Source organism: Psammomys obesus, unplaced genomic scaffold (assembly GCF_907164565.1).
Source record: "Psammomys obesus unplaced genomic scaffold, mPsaObe1.curated_primary_1811, whole genome shotgun sequence".
Classification (NCBI taxonomy): Eukaryota; Metazoa; Chordata; class Mammalia; order Rodentia; family Muridae; genus Psammomys; species Psammomys obesus.
This window is the reverse complement of record NW_026596234.1, coordinates 10,722,679-10,740,520: the sequence shown is the minus strand read 5'-3', so window position 1 is coordinate 10,740,520 and position 17,842 is coordinate 10,722,679. Positions and strand designations below refer to the sequence as shown.

The 17,842-nt window shown below is 46.5% G+C and overlaps 1 protein-coding gene across 1 annotated transcript in view; it reads right to left on the bottom strand.

The window, feature by feature from the left end:
- The window catches only part of B4galt5 (beta-1,4-galactosyltransferase 5), a 50,710-nt gene extending 33,193 nt beyond the window's left edge, over window positions 1–17,517 (bottom strand). Inside the window, exon 1 of the mRNA XM_055596115.1 lies at window positions 17,306–17,517. Coding sequence (XP_055452090.1) covers window positions 17,306–17,420 — 115 coding nt within the window. The 5' untranslated portion in view covers window positions 17,421–17,517. The remainder of the gene's footprint in view (window positions 1–17,305) is intronic.
- Window positions 17,518–17,842: the final 325 nt, after the last annotated feature.

Here is a 17,842-nt window from a genome sequence, read left to right as displayed (position 1 = left end):
GTACATGGAGAAGCAGAAGCTGACTACTAAGGTCCCGTAGAGATGGGATCCTGGTTTCCAGGTTTGGAATGGAGAGCTAGATAGGATGGCTGATAAACCAGAGAGGAACCATCTATGCTTTATAACAGCATAATCATACATGGGACAAAAGCTTAATTACAGTTCTGGAAAATTACACACATAGATTGTGGGACAACTATATGTGCAACAAGGGCAGACAACAGTTAATTGACCATCTAAAAATACAGACAATTTTCACTGTTTCCAATACAAATTATTACGTGATGGAGGAAACAGACAGGCCAATTATATGCCATCCACACAGTGTATACACAAATTTTAATTAAAAATAAATCTTAAAAAATTTGTATACCAAAATAAAAGTAAAAAAGATCAAAATGTTATGTGTGTTATTTCAGGGTTAGAGTTCATGCCTTGTTTTTCAGACTATTGTTTTTTTATTTTAAATTATCTTTATTTACATTTACTAATTTATTTGTTGTACACAGGGGTGACATATGTATCACAGTGAGTGTGTGAAAATCAAAGGACAACTTTTGGGGTCATTTTTCTACATACTGTGTGGGTGGGCCCCAGAACCAAACTCAGGTTCTCAAGATTGTGGGCAAGAACCTTTGAGCCATGGTGATAGCTCCTGAAAAAATTGCTTTTTAATCCAAAATAACTATTGGCTCCGAAGGGAAGGGGGAAGCTGCAGTCACTAGCTGACCTGAAGTAACCTCCACATGAATGATTTCAGCACCTTCCTCTTTACAGATGCATTTATGTCCTTCCTACCCAATTTAGCTCTACACAAGCAGGCGCTCTCAGCAACAAATGCCTGGGCACTACACCTGCTCCATGAGCTGGACAATGGCTAGCCTGTTTAAACTGGACCCTACAGTTGCACTTTCTGTCTTCAGTGTCTTCTCACCTGCCAAGCTTTTCTTATGTCACTGAAGTCTGAATTACAGAGAACAGGTATGTGTTGTTCCTGTTCATACATAAGCCCTCTGCCTCACTCTCACGCAGAAAACAAACCCACAACCATCACCATCAGCCAACTGATAGCGATGATGGAATCTTTCTCTGACTGCACTGGGACTCAGTGTACTACTGCTTGGAAAAGCAGGCAAATTCCACTCTCCACCCCCACCCCAACACAAAGTGGGCCCAGTACTCTTGAATGAGCTCTCTACTTCAGAACACTGTGACTTCAGATCTGCAGGACGTACTTTCTGTATCTGAACCCACCCAGAGACCATGTCTAAAATCCTAACTGCTCACCAGCAGAATCTAAGTGGCCAAGGCAGCGAGTACTTACTGGAAATACTGACCATTGCAGGACCTCACTAAGCAATTCACTGTTAGGAAAAGCTATTACTCTCCTCATGAGGAAACAGCAGAGATTCAGTATGACCAAAGTCACAAAGCCAATCAATTGCACAGTTGGGACGGGAAGACAGAGGGGGGCTGACTCCCAGGTTCGAGCAGAGGTGACTGGGTTTCTTTTTGTCTCTCCCACGACACAACATAGTTGTGCAGCTTGCTAAGGATCCTATGACCTGGAAGTTGCTGGACTAGAACTCTTTTTACATTCCTGCCACCAGGAATGTAAAGTGAAGAAGTAAGTGAAAACAGTTCTACTATTCTGAGGCTTAGATTAGGCATCATTAGAAGACCACCTAAAAGTCTGGCTCTGATGCCAGTCAGTGGTGGTGGCGTATGCCTTTAATTCCAGCACATGGAAGGTAGATGAAAGTGGATCTCTGAGCCAGGACTACATAGAGAAATCCTTCTCCAAAAAACCAAAAACTGGAAAACAAACAAACACATCAACAACAACAACAAAACCAAACCCTGGCTCTGGGTATAACTCTGAAGGTGAACTGCCTAGTGTTTGCCAGGCCCAGCATGCACATAAGCAAATGCCTGGTTGGCTGGCGGTGATGCCAGGCCTAAGCTCTTGCAGCATGAGCAGGTGCTTACACTTAGAGGACACTGTGAACAGGGGGGCAGTGCCAGGGTGAGGCAGTACAGGCCTACAACTTTGCATGAAGGCATCGATTTACATAGGAGGAGCCCCAACCCCTGGACAGCTACCTCCACTTGGACTGCCAAAAAAGGAGTTCCTGAAGGGGACAAGGACACAAAAGCAATCAATCCTTGCCCTGGAAAACACCTCAGAACCACATGATGGCTGGCTGGTCACAAGGCCCTCCAGCTACTAGGGCTCTTAAACAGCAAGCCAGGGAAATGTGCTGGAAGACTCCTTTCAGCCATTTCCTGACAAGTTAGGAAGTTCTGCTCATCTTACTTCAAAGCCCTTTTCTCTTCACAGGAAATGGGCTTGGACGGACAGCATAGGCCCTATCTGGGCTCTGCCTAATGCAGTTAGGGCTTATTAGAGGGCACAGCAAGCCAGTGCCAGCGCTCCCACACACTGCGGCGTTCGCTTTTGTTTTTCCAGAGTTTAGACTTCTTTCTAAATCAAAAGGTTCAAACCCAGTGACTGGAGCACTGCACTGGTTTAACATCCGGTTCAGAGTCATCAACGGAGACTGGAGAGTGGGGCATGAGTGAGGGGCAGATGAGGAACAACCTAGGAGATTCTGTGGCAGCTCTTCCCCCCATGCAAGTTAGTGTGGGGGAGTCTGATGGGAAATTCTCTAAGCTCCGGGATCTTGGGCTACTAGGTTTCAGGCACATGCATCTCCTGGGCTGACAAATTCAGGGCCTCACACAGCAAGCAGGCACCAGGAAGGTAAACTGACAAGGCAACAGAGAAACCTCAATGCAGCCTAGGGACAAATAAGGAGAGGACTCACTGAAATGACATGGGCTAAATGGTTTACTTTGTTACCTTGAGGTAACTGAAAATGAACAGTGCACAGGAAGCAATCAAAAATATCCAAAACACTGGGAAGACACTGAAAACAGACTGTAAGAATCTAAACTATGGTCACGGTGGCACATGCCCTCACTCACACACTCTAGTGGCTGAGGCAAAAGGAGCATTTGAGCTCAGGAACTGGAGATGTCCTGGGGAAATACAGAGGAGAAAACAGAATGCCAATTTTAAGCAAACTAGCTATGGTGGCACACACCTATAATCCCAGCCGTTGGGAGGCAGAAGCAGATAAACTGTTAAACTTGCACATAAAATTAACCCAAGTGCCACACCATTCAGTGGAATCTGAAATTCTCCTTAACTTTACCAAAAGTATTTAGGAATGAAGTTAAGTAGATTTGACACCAAAGGGTCACCAAAGTATTTTACATACCAATAAAGACAACATGCTTTCTTTATGGTTTTCATATTCCTTCCCAGAAATAATCTTATATCCAGACTTTGTGTTTATAATTACAACAGAGAAACAATATTCCAGAAAAAACTACAGCAAAGAGACTGTTTGGAGGGCCGAGGAAAGAGGATCCAGAGCTCAAGCCTCCACTACAGAAGGGAGTGGCTGTGAGCCTGTCAGTATTCTACAGAAACCCAGCACTGACACAATTGCTGCCATCTTCACCTCTCAGCCTTATCAAGTTCCTGTGTTCATAGAAGAAAACAGAAATTAACACGGTGACAGAGATGATTAAGAATAAATCAGTGTCATTTCCCTTTACCACTCTTAAAGTTGACTTAATGGTTTAAAAATATTGTTCCAACAGAACAAGAATGGCAACGTGTTAAAACCTAATCAAACATGACTCACTCCAGAACGTTCTATACCCGGTAGCACAGCTTACATCAACAGTCTGCTGGGGATCGTCACAATTCAATGAAAAGTCTGTTTCCAACATACAATTCCTACCTGAAGCATCAGTTACTGCTTTAGTTAGCACTAATAAGTTAACAGGGCTAATAACGCTGAAATTAGATCTGTGGTGTTTACCTAGTGGCTCCCGGGCCATGATCTTGATCACAAACCACAAGAGCCAGAGCCAGAGCCAGAGCCAGAGCCAGAGCCAGAGCCAGAGCCAGAGCCAGGTTCTTCTGTAGGCCTTTTCCTCTGCAAGCACAGACTTGGCTCTGCCCAAGGCTGGTGTAAATTAAGCACAGCAGAAATTAGCAACAGCTTCTCAGAGAAAAGGCCAAGGGTGTGCCAGCACACAGGTGCTGTACTAAAAGCAGCACCTCCGGAGCACAGGCCCCTCCGCTCTTCAGAAGCTCTAAATTGCAAGGGTTCAAGTGAAGGCCGGGGCGTCGGGAATTTCGCTGAGATCAAGTGCTTCAGGCCCTGCATGCACCATTCACTATACATTCTAATCTATAGGCAGGAAGCTTCCCGCTCACCCACCCAGCTCGCTTCCATGGTAGCTAGGGCAGAGAGACAGGAAGGGGACACTTTCTGAACTGGTACTGGACTTCAAGCATCTACACACGATATCTCACTTTTTCCGCTGTCCTTGTGAGCATAACCACTGTCTGTCATTCTTTTTCACAGACAGACACTGAGTTGGCAGGCCACCTTAAGGAATAAAGCCCAGGCATTCAAAGCTTCAAAAGTTACAGACTCCTGGCTTGCATTCTGCTTTCTGCTGAGGCTCTTCTAGCCCTTCCACTTTGTTTCATGGTTAAGTCCCTAGTCACATCCTGGAAGTCCACTATGCAGTTCACCTTCCCGAAGCTTTGAAGTTTTCTATAATAAATGAATTGTTAAAGAAACAAAATAGCTTGACCCCCAAAGTGGTACTTCACCTACTAATCTTCCCTAATGCCAATTGAACCTCAACCATATCCAGATAGCCTAAGTCCTACAAGTCTTAAGATTCCTAATACTTTAAACTGAATGAAAAGACGCCAGACTCACCAAGCCACAAGCAAAATAAACCCCAAACCAACATTTGCCTTCCTCCCATCTCCCACTTCCCACATGCTCACACCGGTAGCCCAGGCCAGAACCTTGGAAGGAGGGGATCCAGCAGCCCCGGCAGATAACAATATGATGCCCCCCCCCCCTGCTGCGATGGAATGGAGTTCCTCCTACCTTGTGCTCATTAATTCGGAACCTGGGAGAGTAGATTTAATGAGGGGGAGGCCTATCACATGAGCTTGCACTTTCATAAAGGGCTTGGTTCTTCACTCTCCTTCAAAGAAGCACAACGGTAACAATTCCGGATTGTAGGCAAAAATTGCCTCTTGAAGCAACCTTTGGGCTGGGCATAGTAAGGTACATCTGTAATTACAGCCCTCTAGAGGCAGGAGGATTGCCATGAGTTGCAGACCAACTTTAAGCACAGTGAACCTTAACTGAAAACAAACTCAGAGGGAAGACAGGCAGCATGTCTGAGTCCAAAGACAAAGCCTGAAAATACTGAAACATGGGAACCACAGCAGCTGGTACTCTAAGTCAGGGCAGCAATTTCCTTACGTTTATCAATGACTTTACCTTAAAGACTCGAGGTTAAAGATAAAACAAAGCAATAATGCATTTACCTGTGATATGCAGATTCACAACTTTCACAGACTGTACATGCTCTATGCTTTACGGTGATTTGAAAGCATGGTTAAAAGCCATCTTGAATCTGAAATTGGGGATGAAGGGAGCTCCCACTTGTCAACGGCCCACAGATCTGTCCCTCAAATAGCCAGCAAGCATCTGAGTTCAGTGGGCATGATGAATCCGAAACTGTGCTACAACTGATACTTTTGATCATAATCAGCATTTTTATAAATCCATAATGTTCTTATCTGAAGCCTGAGTTCCTGGCCTTGAAGGTTTACTAGTAGAGAGAGCATCAATACTCTACCAATAGGGAACACTCAGCATCTCAGACCTGGCCACCTTCATTCCCTCTCACTTACTAACGAGTCCTTCTTGAGCATCTGGTGGTGTGGGAACCAGGGCTACAACAGTGACCCATGAACTTGAGGCTGAATGAGAGGCCTGGGCCAGCAAGCACATGGTGAAAACAGTCCTGAGCTGTCTATCCTGGAAATGTGCTAGAGGGACAGGAAACAAGTTCACGATGTAAGACAAATGCTTTCTGAGCACCTACTAAGTACCACACTGATATGGTCTCACTATGTAGCTCCAGACAGACCTTGAATTCTAAACCCTCCTGTCTCTGTCTCCCAAGTTCTGGGATACAGGAGTGTGCTGCCATGACCTCTCTACTTACAGACTTCAGGAGCTGGAGGATGGCTCAATGCGTAAGAGTGTGAACTGTTTCTCCAGAGAACCTGCGTTCAATTCCCTGCACCCAAGTAGAGTGGCTCAGAACTGCTGCTAATGCCAGCTCCTGGGGATATGACTTCCTCTTCTGACCTCTACACACACAGTCAGATACACATACACTTAACGAATTAAAACAAACAAAGCCTTGATGATAGAGAGGTGACTATGGGTTAAAACCACTTACTGTTTGGAAGACAGGTGAACACAGACAATTAAACCTGTACCTACCAAATTTCACTCTATTTGTTTAACTCAGACCTGTACTGTCTCTCACAGAAAAATGTGGTAAAAAATGTTAAAATGTTGGCTTACATTTTAGCCCTACTTTGCAAAATAATCAATAACTAAGAAACATGGACGATATGGCTTGCCCTATTCATCAGAAGTGGTCACAGGATGCTTCCAACACTTAAAACACTGGAAGAACACTTTTGAAGAACACACCCACAAAACAAACAAACAACAACAAAACATTTTAAAACACCGGATGAATGCCAGGTAGTGGTGGCCAATGACTTTAATCTCAGGAGACTCAGGTAGAATCTCTGAGTTTAAAGCCAGCCTGGTCTACGAAAGTACCAGCACTGACAGTCAAATGAAGGCAGATGGGGGGGGGAGGGGGGGCCTCCATGCCTAGCTGTTTTTTGAAATAGGATCTTACTCTGTAGCCCAGTTTTTTGTTGTTGTTTTGTTCCTTTTTTAAAACTCCAGCCTTGACCTGGAAGCAATTCTGCCTCAGCCTTGAGTGCTGACTTAACAGGTGTAAGCCACCATGCACAGGTAGGGATTTAAGCCCTAGCACTGAAAATAAATGAAATTATTTGTTTTAATATTTGCTTATTTATTTATGCATATGAGTGCTCTGTTTGCATGCACACCTACATGCCAGAAGATCACATTATAAATGGTTGTGAGCAGACAGTGCTCTTAATCACTGAGCCATCTCTCCAGCCCCATAAATTATTTATTTTTTGTGCCTCCAAACACTATTTTTTAAGAAAACGACAATGACAAGCCACAGAGTAAAGGAAAATATATAAGAGTCTTATGTCTGATAAGGGTTTAATTTATTCACAGGATTATACAAGTGACCAACCAACACAGAAACACAGAAGATGCTGAGTACCCACAGCGAAATATAAACTGAAACCAGGATGAGATGCCTTTTCACTCCTACCACATGCCCAGGCTGGCTCTGAACCCACTCTGTGCCCTTGACCTTGAACTTCTGATACTTCTGCCTCCCTAGTGTTCCACCATACCTAGCAATTTTTTTCTTAAAAAAAAAAAAAAAAAAAAAAAAAAAAGATGATCTTGGCAAAGGGTTTTAACCCCAGCACAAGGGAGGCAGAAGCAGGAAGATCTTTGTGAGCTCCAGGCCACCTAGGTGTGTATACACACACACATATATGCATACATACACACATATATATCAAATTCCAGGCCAGCCAGACCATGCTTCAAGAAAAGATGGGGCTGGAGATGTGGTCAGTAGTTGATAAAGTGCTGTCCACCCATGCATAAAGTCCTGGGTTTACTCCCTATCACCACATAAAACCAGGCATGATAACCTGAGCCTATCATACAGCACTTAAGAGGCAAGAGAAAATGGTTACCATGGGGTCACCTGCAGTCTCACTGAAAGCCCTGGCTGACCTAGAACTCACTACGTAGAACAAACTGGCCTCAGCCTCACAGAGCTCAACCTGCCTCTTGTCTAGTGAGTGCTTGAATTACAGGCATGCACCACCACATGGGACACTAAGCAATGTGTTTCTTCCCTCATTAAGCAGCGAAGCATACCCAGTGTTTGCTGCCAATCTGGACACAGGGAAATTACAACCCAGAAAACATCCTTATCATTACTCTGAGGATATGAAGAAAAACAAATGTTTATTTTAAAGACCAAATGCTTTTACATAAAATTCACAGAGGACAGATGTGGTAGCTCCTGCCACCAAACCATCAGGAGGTAGAGGCCGGAGGATCAGGAGTTCAATGGCAGCCTCCACTACCCAAACTTGGAGGCTGGCCTTGGAGTCAAAAAGAAACAAAAGCAGTATACTGTGAATTGTGAAGTTATCCTGTGTTTGTCTGTGGCTCAGGAGTGGAGCGATGACTACCCACTAAGGCCCTGGATTTGATGGAGGGATGCCTGTCATTTCTAGTCTGTCTGGTTTGACTTCCTCAGACAGAAACATTTAGTAGGTCAAGTAGAAAAAGGTGTAGAACTCCCCTAAGGAAAAACAAAAAACCAAAACCTGATCCAGAAACTGAAGAGACGGCTCCATGGGTAAGAGCACTGTTTCATCTGACTAGTACTGGAGGTGGGTTCCCAGCTCCCATAACAGGTGACTCACAAATGCTTGTAACTTGAGCTCCAAAGGATCTGACCTCTCTGAGCACTCTTTCACATACAACATGCATACATATAAATAAATCTCTTAAATTTTTTTTCTATCCACATACCTTATTTCAGAATTTCCCCAGGGCTGTAGATGTAATGGGATGGTGGAACCTATGTGCAAAATTAGAAATTTCCAGAACTGGGAAACAAGCTGGACTTCCTTTTTTAATTTTCAATATTTGAGACAGGGTTTCTGTGTAGCCTTGGCTGTCCTGGAACTTGCTCTGTAGACCAAGTTGGCTTCAAGCTCAAGAGACTGGTCTGCCTCAAGTGCTGGGATTAAGGCGTGCACTGCCACCACTACCTGGCTTAGAATTCCTTAAATCAACAGCTCTTGTCATTTTTCTGAATGCTAATAGACATTTAGCTACACAATTACAGCAACAGTGTAATACTATTTTCTGACCATCACCAATGGTCCACTGATCCAAAATCTAAACTGATCACAAATACTTTAGGCTCCAAGCATAAAAGACATAAACACAGAATTTCTTAGTGTGATGTGGCTCTTTGGTGAGATGGAGTCTTTTGCTTGGTGGGTTTAATTCAGGAAGCTAGAACACAGCTTTCAAGTTTGTTGTCTCACATCCGAGAACAAGGAAACCGGAACTCAGAATGAGCAGAATGAATGGCAGTTTTATTAAGGAAACATGTGAAAGAATTTCCGAGAGTGGGAAGGGCTCCAAGGGAGAATACTGTCCAGCTGCTCTGCCCAGTGGGCTTTCATAGCTTTTATGGTAGGAATTAGATGGAGACTGAGGTCATCTTTACTGAGATTAGTCATTCTTGACTAGTGTGTCAACTGCCCAGACAGGAAGGAGTCCACAGGTCCCAAGCAATGCCCATTCAAGGGAGGGGTCACCTGTGTTCCATGACCAGGTAGTTCATGAGCCTAACTAACCTTGTCCTTACTGCCTAAGCAAAGTTAGTTCCAGTATGAAGTGGCTCACACCTGTAATCCCTGCAGAGACAGGAGGATCTTGAGTTCAAGGACAGCCTGATCAACCTCGGGAGACCCCATCTAAAAACCAGACCACAGGGATAGGGACGTAGTTCACTGGTACAGTACTTGTCTATCATGCAGAAAGCTCTGGGCCAGACATGGTGGCACATACCTGTTAAGGACCAGACAGGAGGGTTGGGAGTTCATGGTCATAATCCCCTACACAATAAGCATGAGGCCAGCTTGAACTACATGAAATTGTCTCAAAAAAAAAATTTAAGCACAACATCTAGGCTCAGCATGGTGAGCATATTAGTCTAAGCACTCAGGAGGAAGAAGTAAATCTCTTGAGTTCAAGGCTTGCCTGGTCTACACAAACAAATATATAGCAGAGCTCTCACAATCAGCAATTTTATAAGGGAAAAATACATTTTCTCTTTTCTTATCTTTCCAAGTTTTCACTTACTAGACACAGAATTAAACACTAGGTTTATATGTCTATAAATTATAGTGTTTGGAACACCTAGAGGGTGAAAAAAAAAATAATCCTCCATACTGATATTTATTACAACATTTTTTTTCTTAAAAATAACAAGGAATTTTGCCCAGTAGCATGGAGAGATTAACTCACAGTCCAATTCTGCGCTTGCTTTCTTACCACTCCACACCCACAGCCGTGGCTTCGCAACTGCACAGCTCCACCAGCTCATCACCGTAACTAGGCCGCTCCCTACCTCAAAGGGCTATTCCTAATTAATGCAGGTAACTAAGGCACCTGGGAACAATGTCCAGGCTCCTTCCACAGACAGTATCTGTGTTACCAGTCAGGAAAAATACCCCAGGGCAACCAAAGGCTTACTCAAGCTAACAAAGGGAAAGGGGGAAAGAGAGGAATCCGAGAAGGGCCAGCTCTGAATAATTTAAGGTGCCGCCCATGTTTGGGGAAACTGAATTCGTGGGAGGATCCTATTTGAATGTTCCTCACACAAAGGCACCATATAAAAACCCTGGGTCAAAAGGCAACACTCTTTTCACTTCACATCCACTGTGCTGGGACTGGAGGCCAAGTGCAAAGGGCCCTGTCTGCTGCTGAGACATTGGATGAGGGGCTGGAAAAAAAGCTCACCCCTGCATATTAAAATTTAAAAGATCACCCCAGGGCAAAGGACGAGAACAAGACAGGCACCATCTTGTGGATGCCCAGACCATCCTTTGCAGTTCTTTTCTCTCTGACACAGAAGACACTCTGTCACAGTGCTTTCCAAGACACAAGTCAGTGTGGATTCCAAGTCTTGGATTCTGCACCAACATCCTCAGGCAACAGCACAGTGCAATGCCTAAGAACCAGACACAAATCCTCGCCCAAGTTTGCAGCATAAGTCTTCCAAAAAGTGCAGCAGGACAACCGGTCATTCAAAAGTAGGAGTTCTTGGGGCTAAGGTGAAGCTCTCTGGTTGAGAGCTTGTCTAGACTATGTGAGATCCTGGGCTCTCTAACCAGCACCACAGAAAAAGGCAAAGGGCATGTAACCTCAGAAGTGAAAATTACTCTATTCTATAGTCCAGCTTTCTCAATGTGGACGGTGCCCAATCCCAGTGAACTTTAGAGCAGCAGCCATCTGTGTCAGAGCAGCGACAAACATGAGGGCTTCGGGCCCCACTTTATGCCAAGCTCTTTACACCCACATCCCAATTTAATTCTCACAAGCATACAGAGACAGGTAAGGAAAGGGAAAACAAAGTGCCCTCCAAGTCAGGGCTGACTAGAACAGAGGTACAGCTGCCATCTCAACTAAGGCTCAGTCCTGCAGAGCTGGGTCTGAGCAGGTCCCACCTGTCTCCTGCTAGTGCCCTTACTCAAAAGTCCCTTACTCTCCTGCACCAGGGCCCCTACATGTCCTAGGGATCTAGCGCCACAACCCCACCCACACTGACAGTATTATTCAGCTGTCAATCAGCTCTCTGGTCACCCCCAAGATGTTCAAATTCTCTTGTATATATCCATCCCTCCATCAGAACAGAAGCACAAAACCTTGCCCTAGAAGGGACCACAGGGGTAGAAACACTCTGCCCTCCCACTTCCAGACGACCCCACATCTGAAAGTGCATAGGAGGGATGCCACAAAACAACCTGCTGACTAAATGAATGAGCCTCCCTCTCTCTACCTATCTATGCTGGGTCTACTAGTGACACCCCGACTTAGCCTTCAGGAAACACTGTCTTTCATTTCTATGTGATTCTTGCGACTAATCTTGCCATCATCCCTATGCCATGTGTGCCCCTGGGACAGCACAATTTTCTTATTTAAAAGGTTTTTATTTATTACGTATGCAGTGTTCTGCCTGCATGTACACCTGCATGCCAGAAGAGGGCTGCAGCTCTCATTATAGATGGTTGTGAGCCACCATGTGTTTTTTTTTTTTTAATAATTTATTTAATTTTATGTACATTAGTGTGAAGGTGTCAGATCCCTTAGAATTGGGAGGTATAGACAGTTGTGAGCTGCCATGTGGGCACTGGGAATTGAACCCGGGCCCTTTGGAAGAGCAGATGGTGCTCTTAACCACTGAGCCATCACTCCAGCCCCCCACCATGTGTTCTTAAGATCTGAGCCATCTCTCCAGCCCGACATAACTCTGGGTAAGTGAATGGCTCAGTCTGGCTAATATGCCATCTTTGAAATGAAAGCTGTAGTCAGAACAAGACAGACGTGAATGCCAACTTACTGAGCCATTTTCTTAATTCCCTTTGTCTCAGTGATCTACAAAAAACAAAATAAGGTCAAACACAGGTCCTGGGACCTGAGGAGTGACTATGACTTCCCCGAAAGTTCTTGATGGGATGACTGGAGCCCTCCTCTCTGTCCACACCCACCCTGCTGGCTTCTGATTAGCCCTTATCTACCCAGCTTCACCTCTACTCCCGCTATTCCTGACAGACCACAGCAGCTCTCCGTTCCTCACTTGTTTTCTTTCCAATGGCTGTTCATCCCTCCCCTTTAACAGTCACAAAAGCCCAGCTTGGGGACCAGGTGAATCAGTAGTATCCTGGCCATTGTGGCTTTGGGTTGTCATTCTCCCAAAGAATGCTAGAAGAGCATGGCAAGAAAGCCCCTCCTTCTTGGCTGTCATGATCCTTGGCTCTCTGACCTGACCAGTCTAGGATGAGAGGCAGACACACCTGTTCTCATTGCCAAAGACCAGCTCAACTGCAGGTCTAAGAGCTTCTTTCCCAGACACAGGAACTCTGCAGAGAGGAGGGAAAGCACGGCTCAAGGCCTGACAGCAGGGGCACACTGTCTTTCTGCAGTTCAGCCTGCCTGCCCCACGGGTTCCTCAAAGGAAGGGTGCTATTTAAACACATCTGTCCAAACTTGGGAGGTGGAGGAAGAAGGATCAGAAGTTCAGTTCATCCTTGACCACATGGAGGGTCTGAGGCCAGCCTGGGCTACATGAGAGCCTGACTCAAGACAACAAGGACATCTGTGAGCCTGAGGTAGAAAGGAGCACTGAGGGAGAAGCTAAGCAGGAGGTGTTTAATTTTTCACAGCAATTAGATCCCCCCATCTGTATTTCCTCCGGAAAACTCCATGTGTTAAGTGTATGGTAGGAACAACAAAAGGCTTTTCCTGCCCTAAGAGACTGAAGGAAATCTGAACATTTCCACTGTCCATTCAAAAAAAAAAAAACTCTACTTATGTAAAACATGTAATTTCTCTATACTCTTCACTCCAGTATTTCTTTAGAATGTCAGTCAACAAACTACCAGCATTCCATATACTAAATCATTCATTAGCTTTATTGAGGTGTAATTGTTTCTTAACACACAGGCCTTTAATTCCATTTACTCCAGTCAGAGCTCCTTGCACCACGTGGGATCAAACTCAGGTCAGGAGCTCTCCTCACTACACCATCTCAACAGGTCTCAATTCACACACAGACGCCCAAGGAGGGAAACCAAATGACTTACTCAAAGTTATTTGGTCAAATCAGGAGGGATTTCAACAACTGCTTCTTTCTTGTCTTTCAAACACTAGCCACAAATCAAACTTTCCTCAGGACTAAGCAGACCAAAACGGGAAAACCATTCCCCACTTCCTTTCTTCAGCAGTCAAAGAGGCAGAGAAAAATTGGTTGAAACGGCAAAAACAGAACTTCAGATAGTAAAATTTCAGTCAAGTGCTCACTGTTCGCCTTAACCACATGCAGCACCCCTCTCAAAGAGTTCCTGTTGTAAGATCCACAGAGGTCAGCAGCCTCTACACATCTTGGCAAATAAAAGGACCATAAAGTTATTAAGATGTTTTCTGATCAGCACTTTATACCTGCACCTATTACCAGCTCAAGTACACTCTCCTTTAAAAGACCTGGTCAGGCCATAAGCACTCTGAGCTCTGAAATTCCTCTAGTCCCAGGGTCATAAATAAGATCAAAGTTTTCTCCAGAAAAGAAGAGGGTATGTCAACACTGCAGGTAAAAGTGATAAGAAACATTCCTCAGGCTGTGGAGAAGGCCTTCACAGATGGGGCAGCTCTCAGAGTACTTCCTTGCCTTCCTCTTCTTTTTCAACGCTCAGTCTCCCAAAATGGGGATTGAAGCCTGGGCCTCACACATGCTAGATGAGAACTCTCATGCTCAATTATAGCCCTGAGCATTTATAATGTATTCTTTTTATTTATGTGTGGCTGCATATCTCTGTGTGTACGCATGTGCTACACGTGGGAAGGAACCTATGACCAGAAGAAGGCTTAGAGCAACAGTTCTCAACCTTCCCAATGCCTCAACCCTTTAATGCAGTTCCTCGTGACATCCAACCATAAAATTATTTAGTTGCTATTTCATAACTATAATTTTGCTATCATTATGAATTGTAATACAAAGATTTGATATACAAGAAATCTGATATGCAACCCTTAAAAAAAAAAAAAAGGTCTCAAATCACAGGTTGAGAACTATTGCCCTAGGGCATGTTACAGGAAGTTGTGAGCCTCCCAATGTGGGTGCTGTGAGTTGAAATCAGGTCCTCTGCAAGAGCAGCAAGTGCTGTAACTGCTTGGGATATACTGTAGAAGTGGCAACGTCTCTCAGCCCCGGAACACATGATCATAAGGACTGGAGCGCAGGGTGGAAGGGACATCTGGGAGGAAATTCAGGGCCACCACTTTCCACTGTACCAGAAACAGACCTGTCACTATTTGGAAATGTACAGAATGAACTAAGGTGTCTCAAAACAATAAAAATAAATAAAAATAAAATTTTTGCAAGTGTATGGGTGTTTTGCCTACATGATTGTCTGTGCACCATGCATGGGCAAACCTCATGCAGAGGCCAGAAGAGGGCGATGGATCTTCCAGAATCAGAGTTACAGATGACTGTGAGTGGCCTCGCATCTGTGAGAATTGAACACAGGTCCTCTGGAGCAACAAGTGCTGTTAACGGCTGGGTCATCTCTCCAACCTTCTATTATTATTACTATTATTTTAAGTTTTTTTTGTGACAGGTCTAACTTTTAGGACATTCCTAGCTGTCCTGGAACTCACTATGTAGACCAGGCTGGCCTCAAACTCACTGAGATTCTCTTGCTTCTACCTCCCAAGTGCTGGGATTAGAGGCCTGTGCCACAATGCACAGCTTTAGCTCATTTTTATAACCATATCAAATAAGGTTTTCATATCCGAAGGCACATAACCCCCCACATTTTCTAGACTGCCTCAACCCTTGGGAAAGATTTACCAAAACACAATCGAAAGCCAGACATTTGAAAACATAAGCTCATTAACAAGAAAGGCAGGGAAGATGCTGGTGAGATGGCTGAGGAAAGAACATTTGCTGCTCTTGGGGTACCAGGTTTGGTTCCTAGCACCAACACAGTGGCTCATAACTATCTGCAAATCCAGCTCCAGAGGATCCCAGGTCTTCTTCTGGTCTTCAGAAGCACATGCATGCATGCGCCACATCCATACACATAAACTAGAAATCTTTTTTTTAAAGGGAAGATAAATAATCAGCCAAACAGCTAAACGTAACCGTGGTTATGTGAACCGTTAAGATTCCTCCTTCTCACTGCTCCTCTCCAACCGCCTTTCCTTGTTTACAGTGCTGGGAATCGACCCCAGAACTTACACCAAGTTAGCTGCCACTCCACCACCCAGCCCCAGCCCTGCTGTTCCTGTTCTCTACCAACAGACTTTGAATCGCAACAGATCTGCTCTCTCAAGTTACCAGTAGTGTTGAGCCTTGCACTGACACAGGATTTGGGATTCTAACTGTGATGATGGCGGCACTGACCTAAAATCTACCCTTGAGAAATCTTAAGTAACTTTCATTTCTGTTGCAGAGTCTGGCCTCTGTCCTTTCTCATCAAAACGGATGATCACCATGGAGATACAGTGATACACAAACCAGACCAGAAACACCTGTCACTTTTACAAACGGACAAAGAGAAAGAGAAAGAGAGACTGAGACTGACTGACTGGAAGATGCCTCTAGGTTTAAACCCATCACTTCACACCCATTTTATGAGAATCTAATATCCTACTCGCTAATGAGCTCTCTTCTCAATTAATTCCACTAATTAGTTATCTATTCTTGTTCAGACAGAATTCCTGCCCTTGTACTTAGCAAGCCTAACAAGCCACAATAATTACACATCCCTAGTGGAATGCCACTCACCAAGTCAGTTAGGACAATCTCATGTTGGCTTTTCTGTCTTCCCAGATCTGGCTGACAGTATGAAACACCAACTTTTAACCATCAAGTGAAGCAGGCTTTAAAAAAAATAATCAGGGAACAAGCTCCCACTCCCTCTGGAAATTTCTCTGCCCGTTGAGAGTTGCCAGGTCAACCAGGAACAGCAGCGTTTACTACTACGATTTCAAAGGCACTTTTCCACGGCGGCGCCCATCCCAGCCATCCAGAATTCTCGCACTCGGCCCCACCCCCAACAGCATCTTCTCATTTTTCACCGTGGGCTGAAGTTTTCTCTAGCACTCCAAAGACCACACTAAGGCAGGCAAGCCGCATTCCTTAAACCTCTTCCTTTCTGTCCCCCAAACTACCTGTAACAGCATTTTTTGGGGGGGGTATTTCTTAGATTCTGGGCGTCCGCTAGCTATAGCGATAAATGCTTAAAGGGGCATTTGTGGCCCTTCATCCTTTAAGGGCTGGGATTCGTGGCCCCATTTTACAGAGGAGAGAAGCTGAGGGCCCAAGGTCATCCAGGACATCTGACCTCAGTGTCCTCTGCCTTTAACCCTCACGCTGCCTTTGCCTTCTCACTGGCATCCAGTCTGTTCCGGATAGGGCTCGTCTTCTCTCCAGGCGGTCTCCCCCTCGAAGGGGCCGGCGGTGGAGAAGAGCTGCTACCCGTTCTGTTTCTGGTCGGAGCGCCCCCTCCCTTTCACCTGGCAGCGTTTCCCCAAGGCCCCTGTCACGGTACCTCCTCCAGGGCCAATTCAAACTTCCCATCCGTCCCCAGAGCAGGTCCGGTCCGCTATGAGCAGCCGCGGGCGAGCAGCGGGCGCGGAGGAAGGGGAGGGGGAGGGGGAGGGGGAGGGGGGGCGCGCAGCCCGCAGCCCCGCCGGGTCTCGGCAGCCAACGCGCGACCGCGGGGGGCGCGGGCGGCTGCGTCAGGGAGGAGGCCGCGCGTGCGGCACGGCGGGCTGCGGGGCGGCGCGGCAGGAAACGGCGAGTCACGGAGCGCGGGGCCGGCCGGGGCGGCGGCGCGGGCCGCGGCGGGAAGGGGCGTGGGGTGGCCGCGGGGTCGCCTTCCTACCTATGCCGGGCGCCACATAGACGAAGTAGAGCAGCGAGGACGACAGCGAGAAGAAGAAGAGCGCGGCGAGCAGCGAGCGGCGCGGCAGCCGCAGCAGCCCCCGGCGGGCGCGCATGCTGAGCCGGCGGCCGCTCGAGGGCCGACCCGGGCCCCGCTCCCGCCGCTCCGGTCCGCCGCCTGGGTCTCGGCCGCCGCCTTCCGGGCTTCGCGCGCCGCCGCCTCGCCGCTTTGAGCCGCCGGCCGCCGCGGGCCGGGCCACATGAGGCGGGAGGGGGCCGGCGGCTAGAGGAGCGCAGCGGCTGGGGCGGGGTGGAAGGGGCGGGGCCTGGTTGGAGAGGCGGGGTGAGAGGCGGGGTCTGATGCTGGGGGCGGGGCAAAGCCTTCAGCCTGAGGAGCAGATGGGGTACCAGGCCGAGGAAGGGCGGGGCCTAAAGTGGGGCGGGATGAGGGCGGGGCCTGATGCTAAGGGCGCCGCCTCGAGCTTGAGGGGCATACCGGCGGGGACTCGGCCTGAGGTGTGATGCGGGGTAGGGGGAT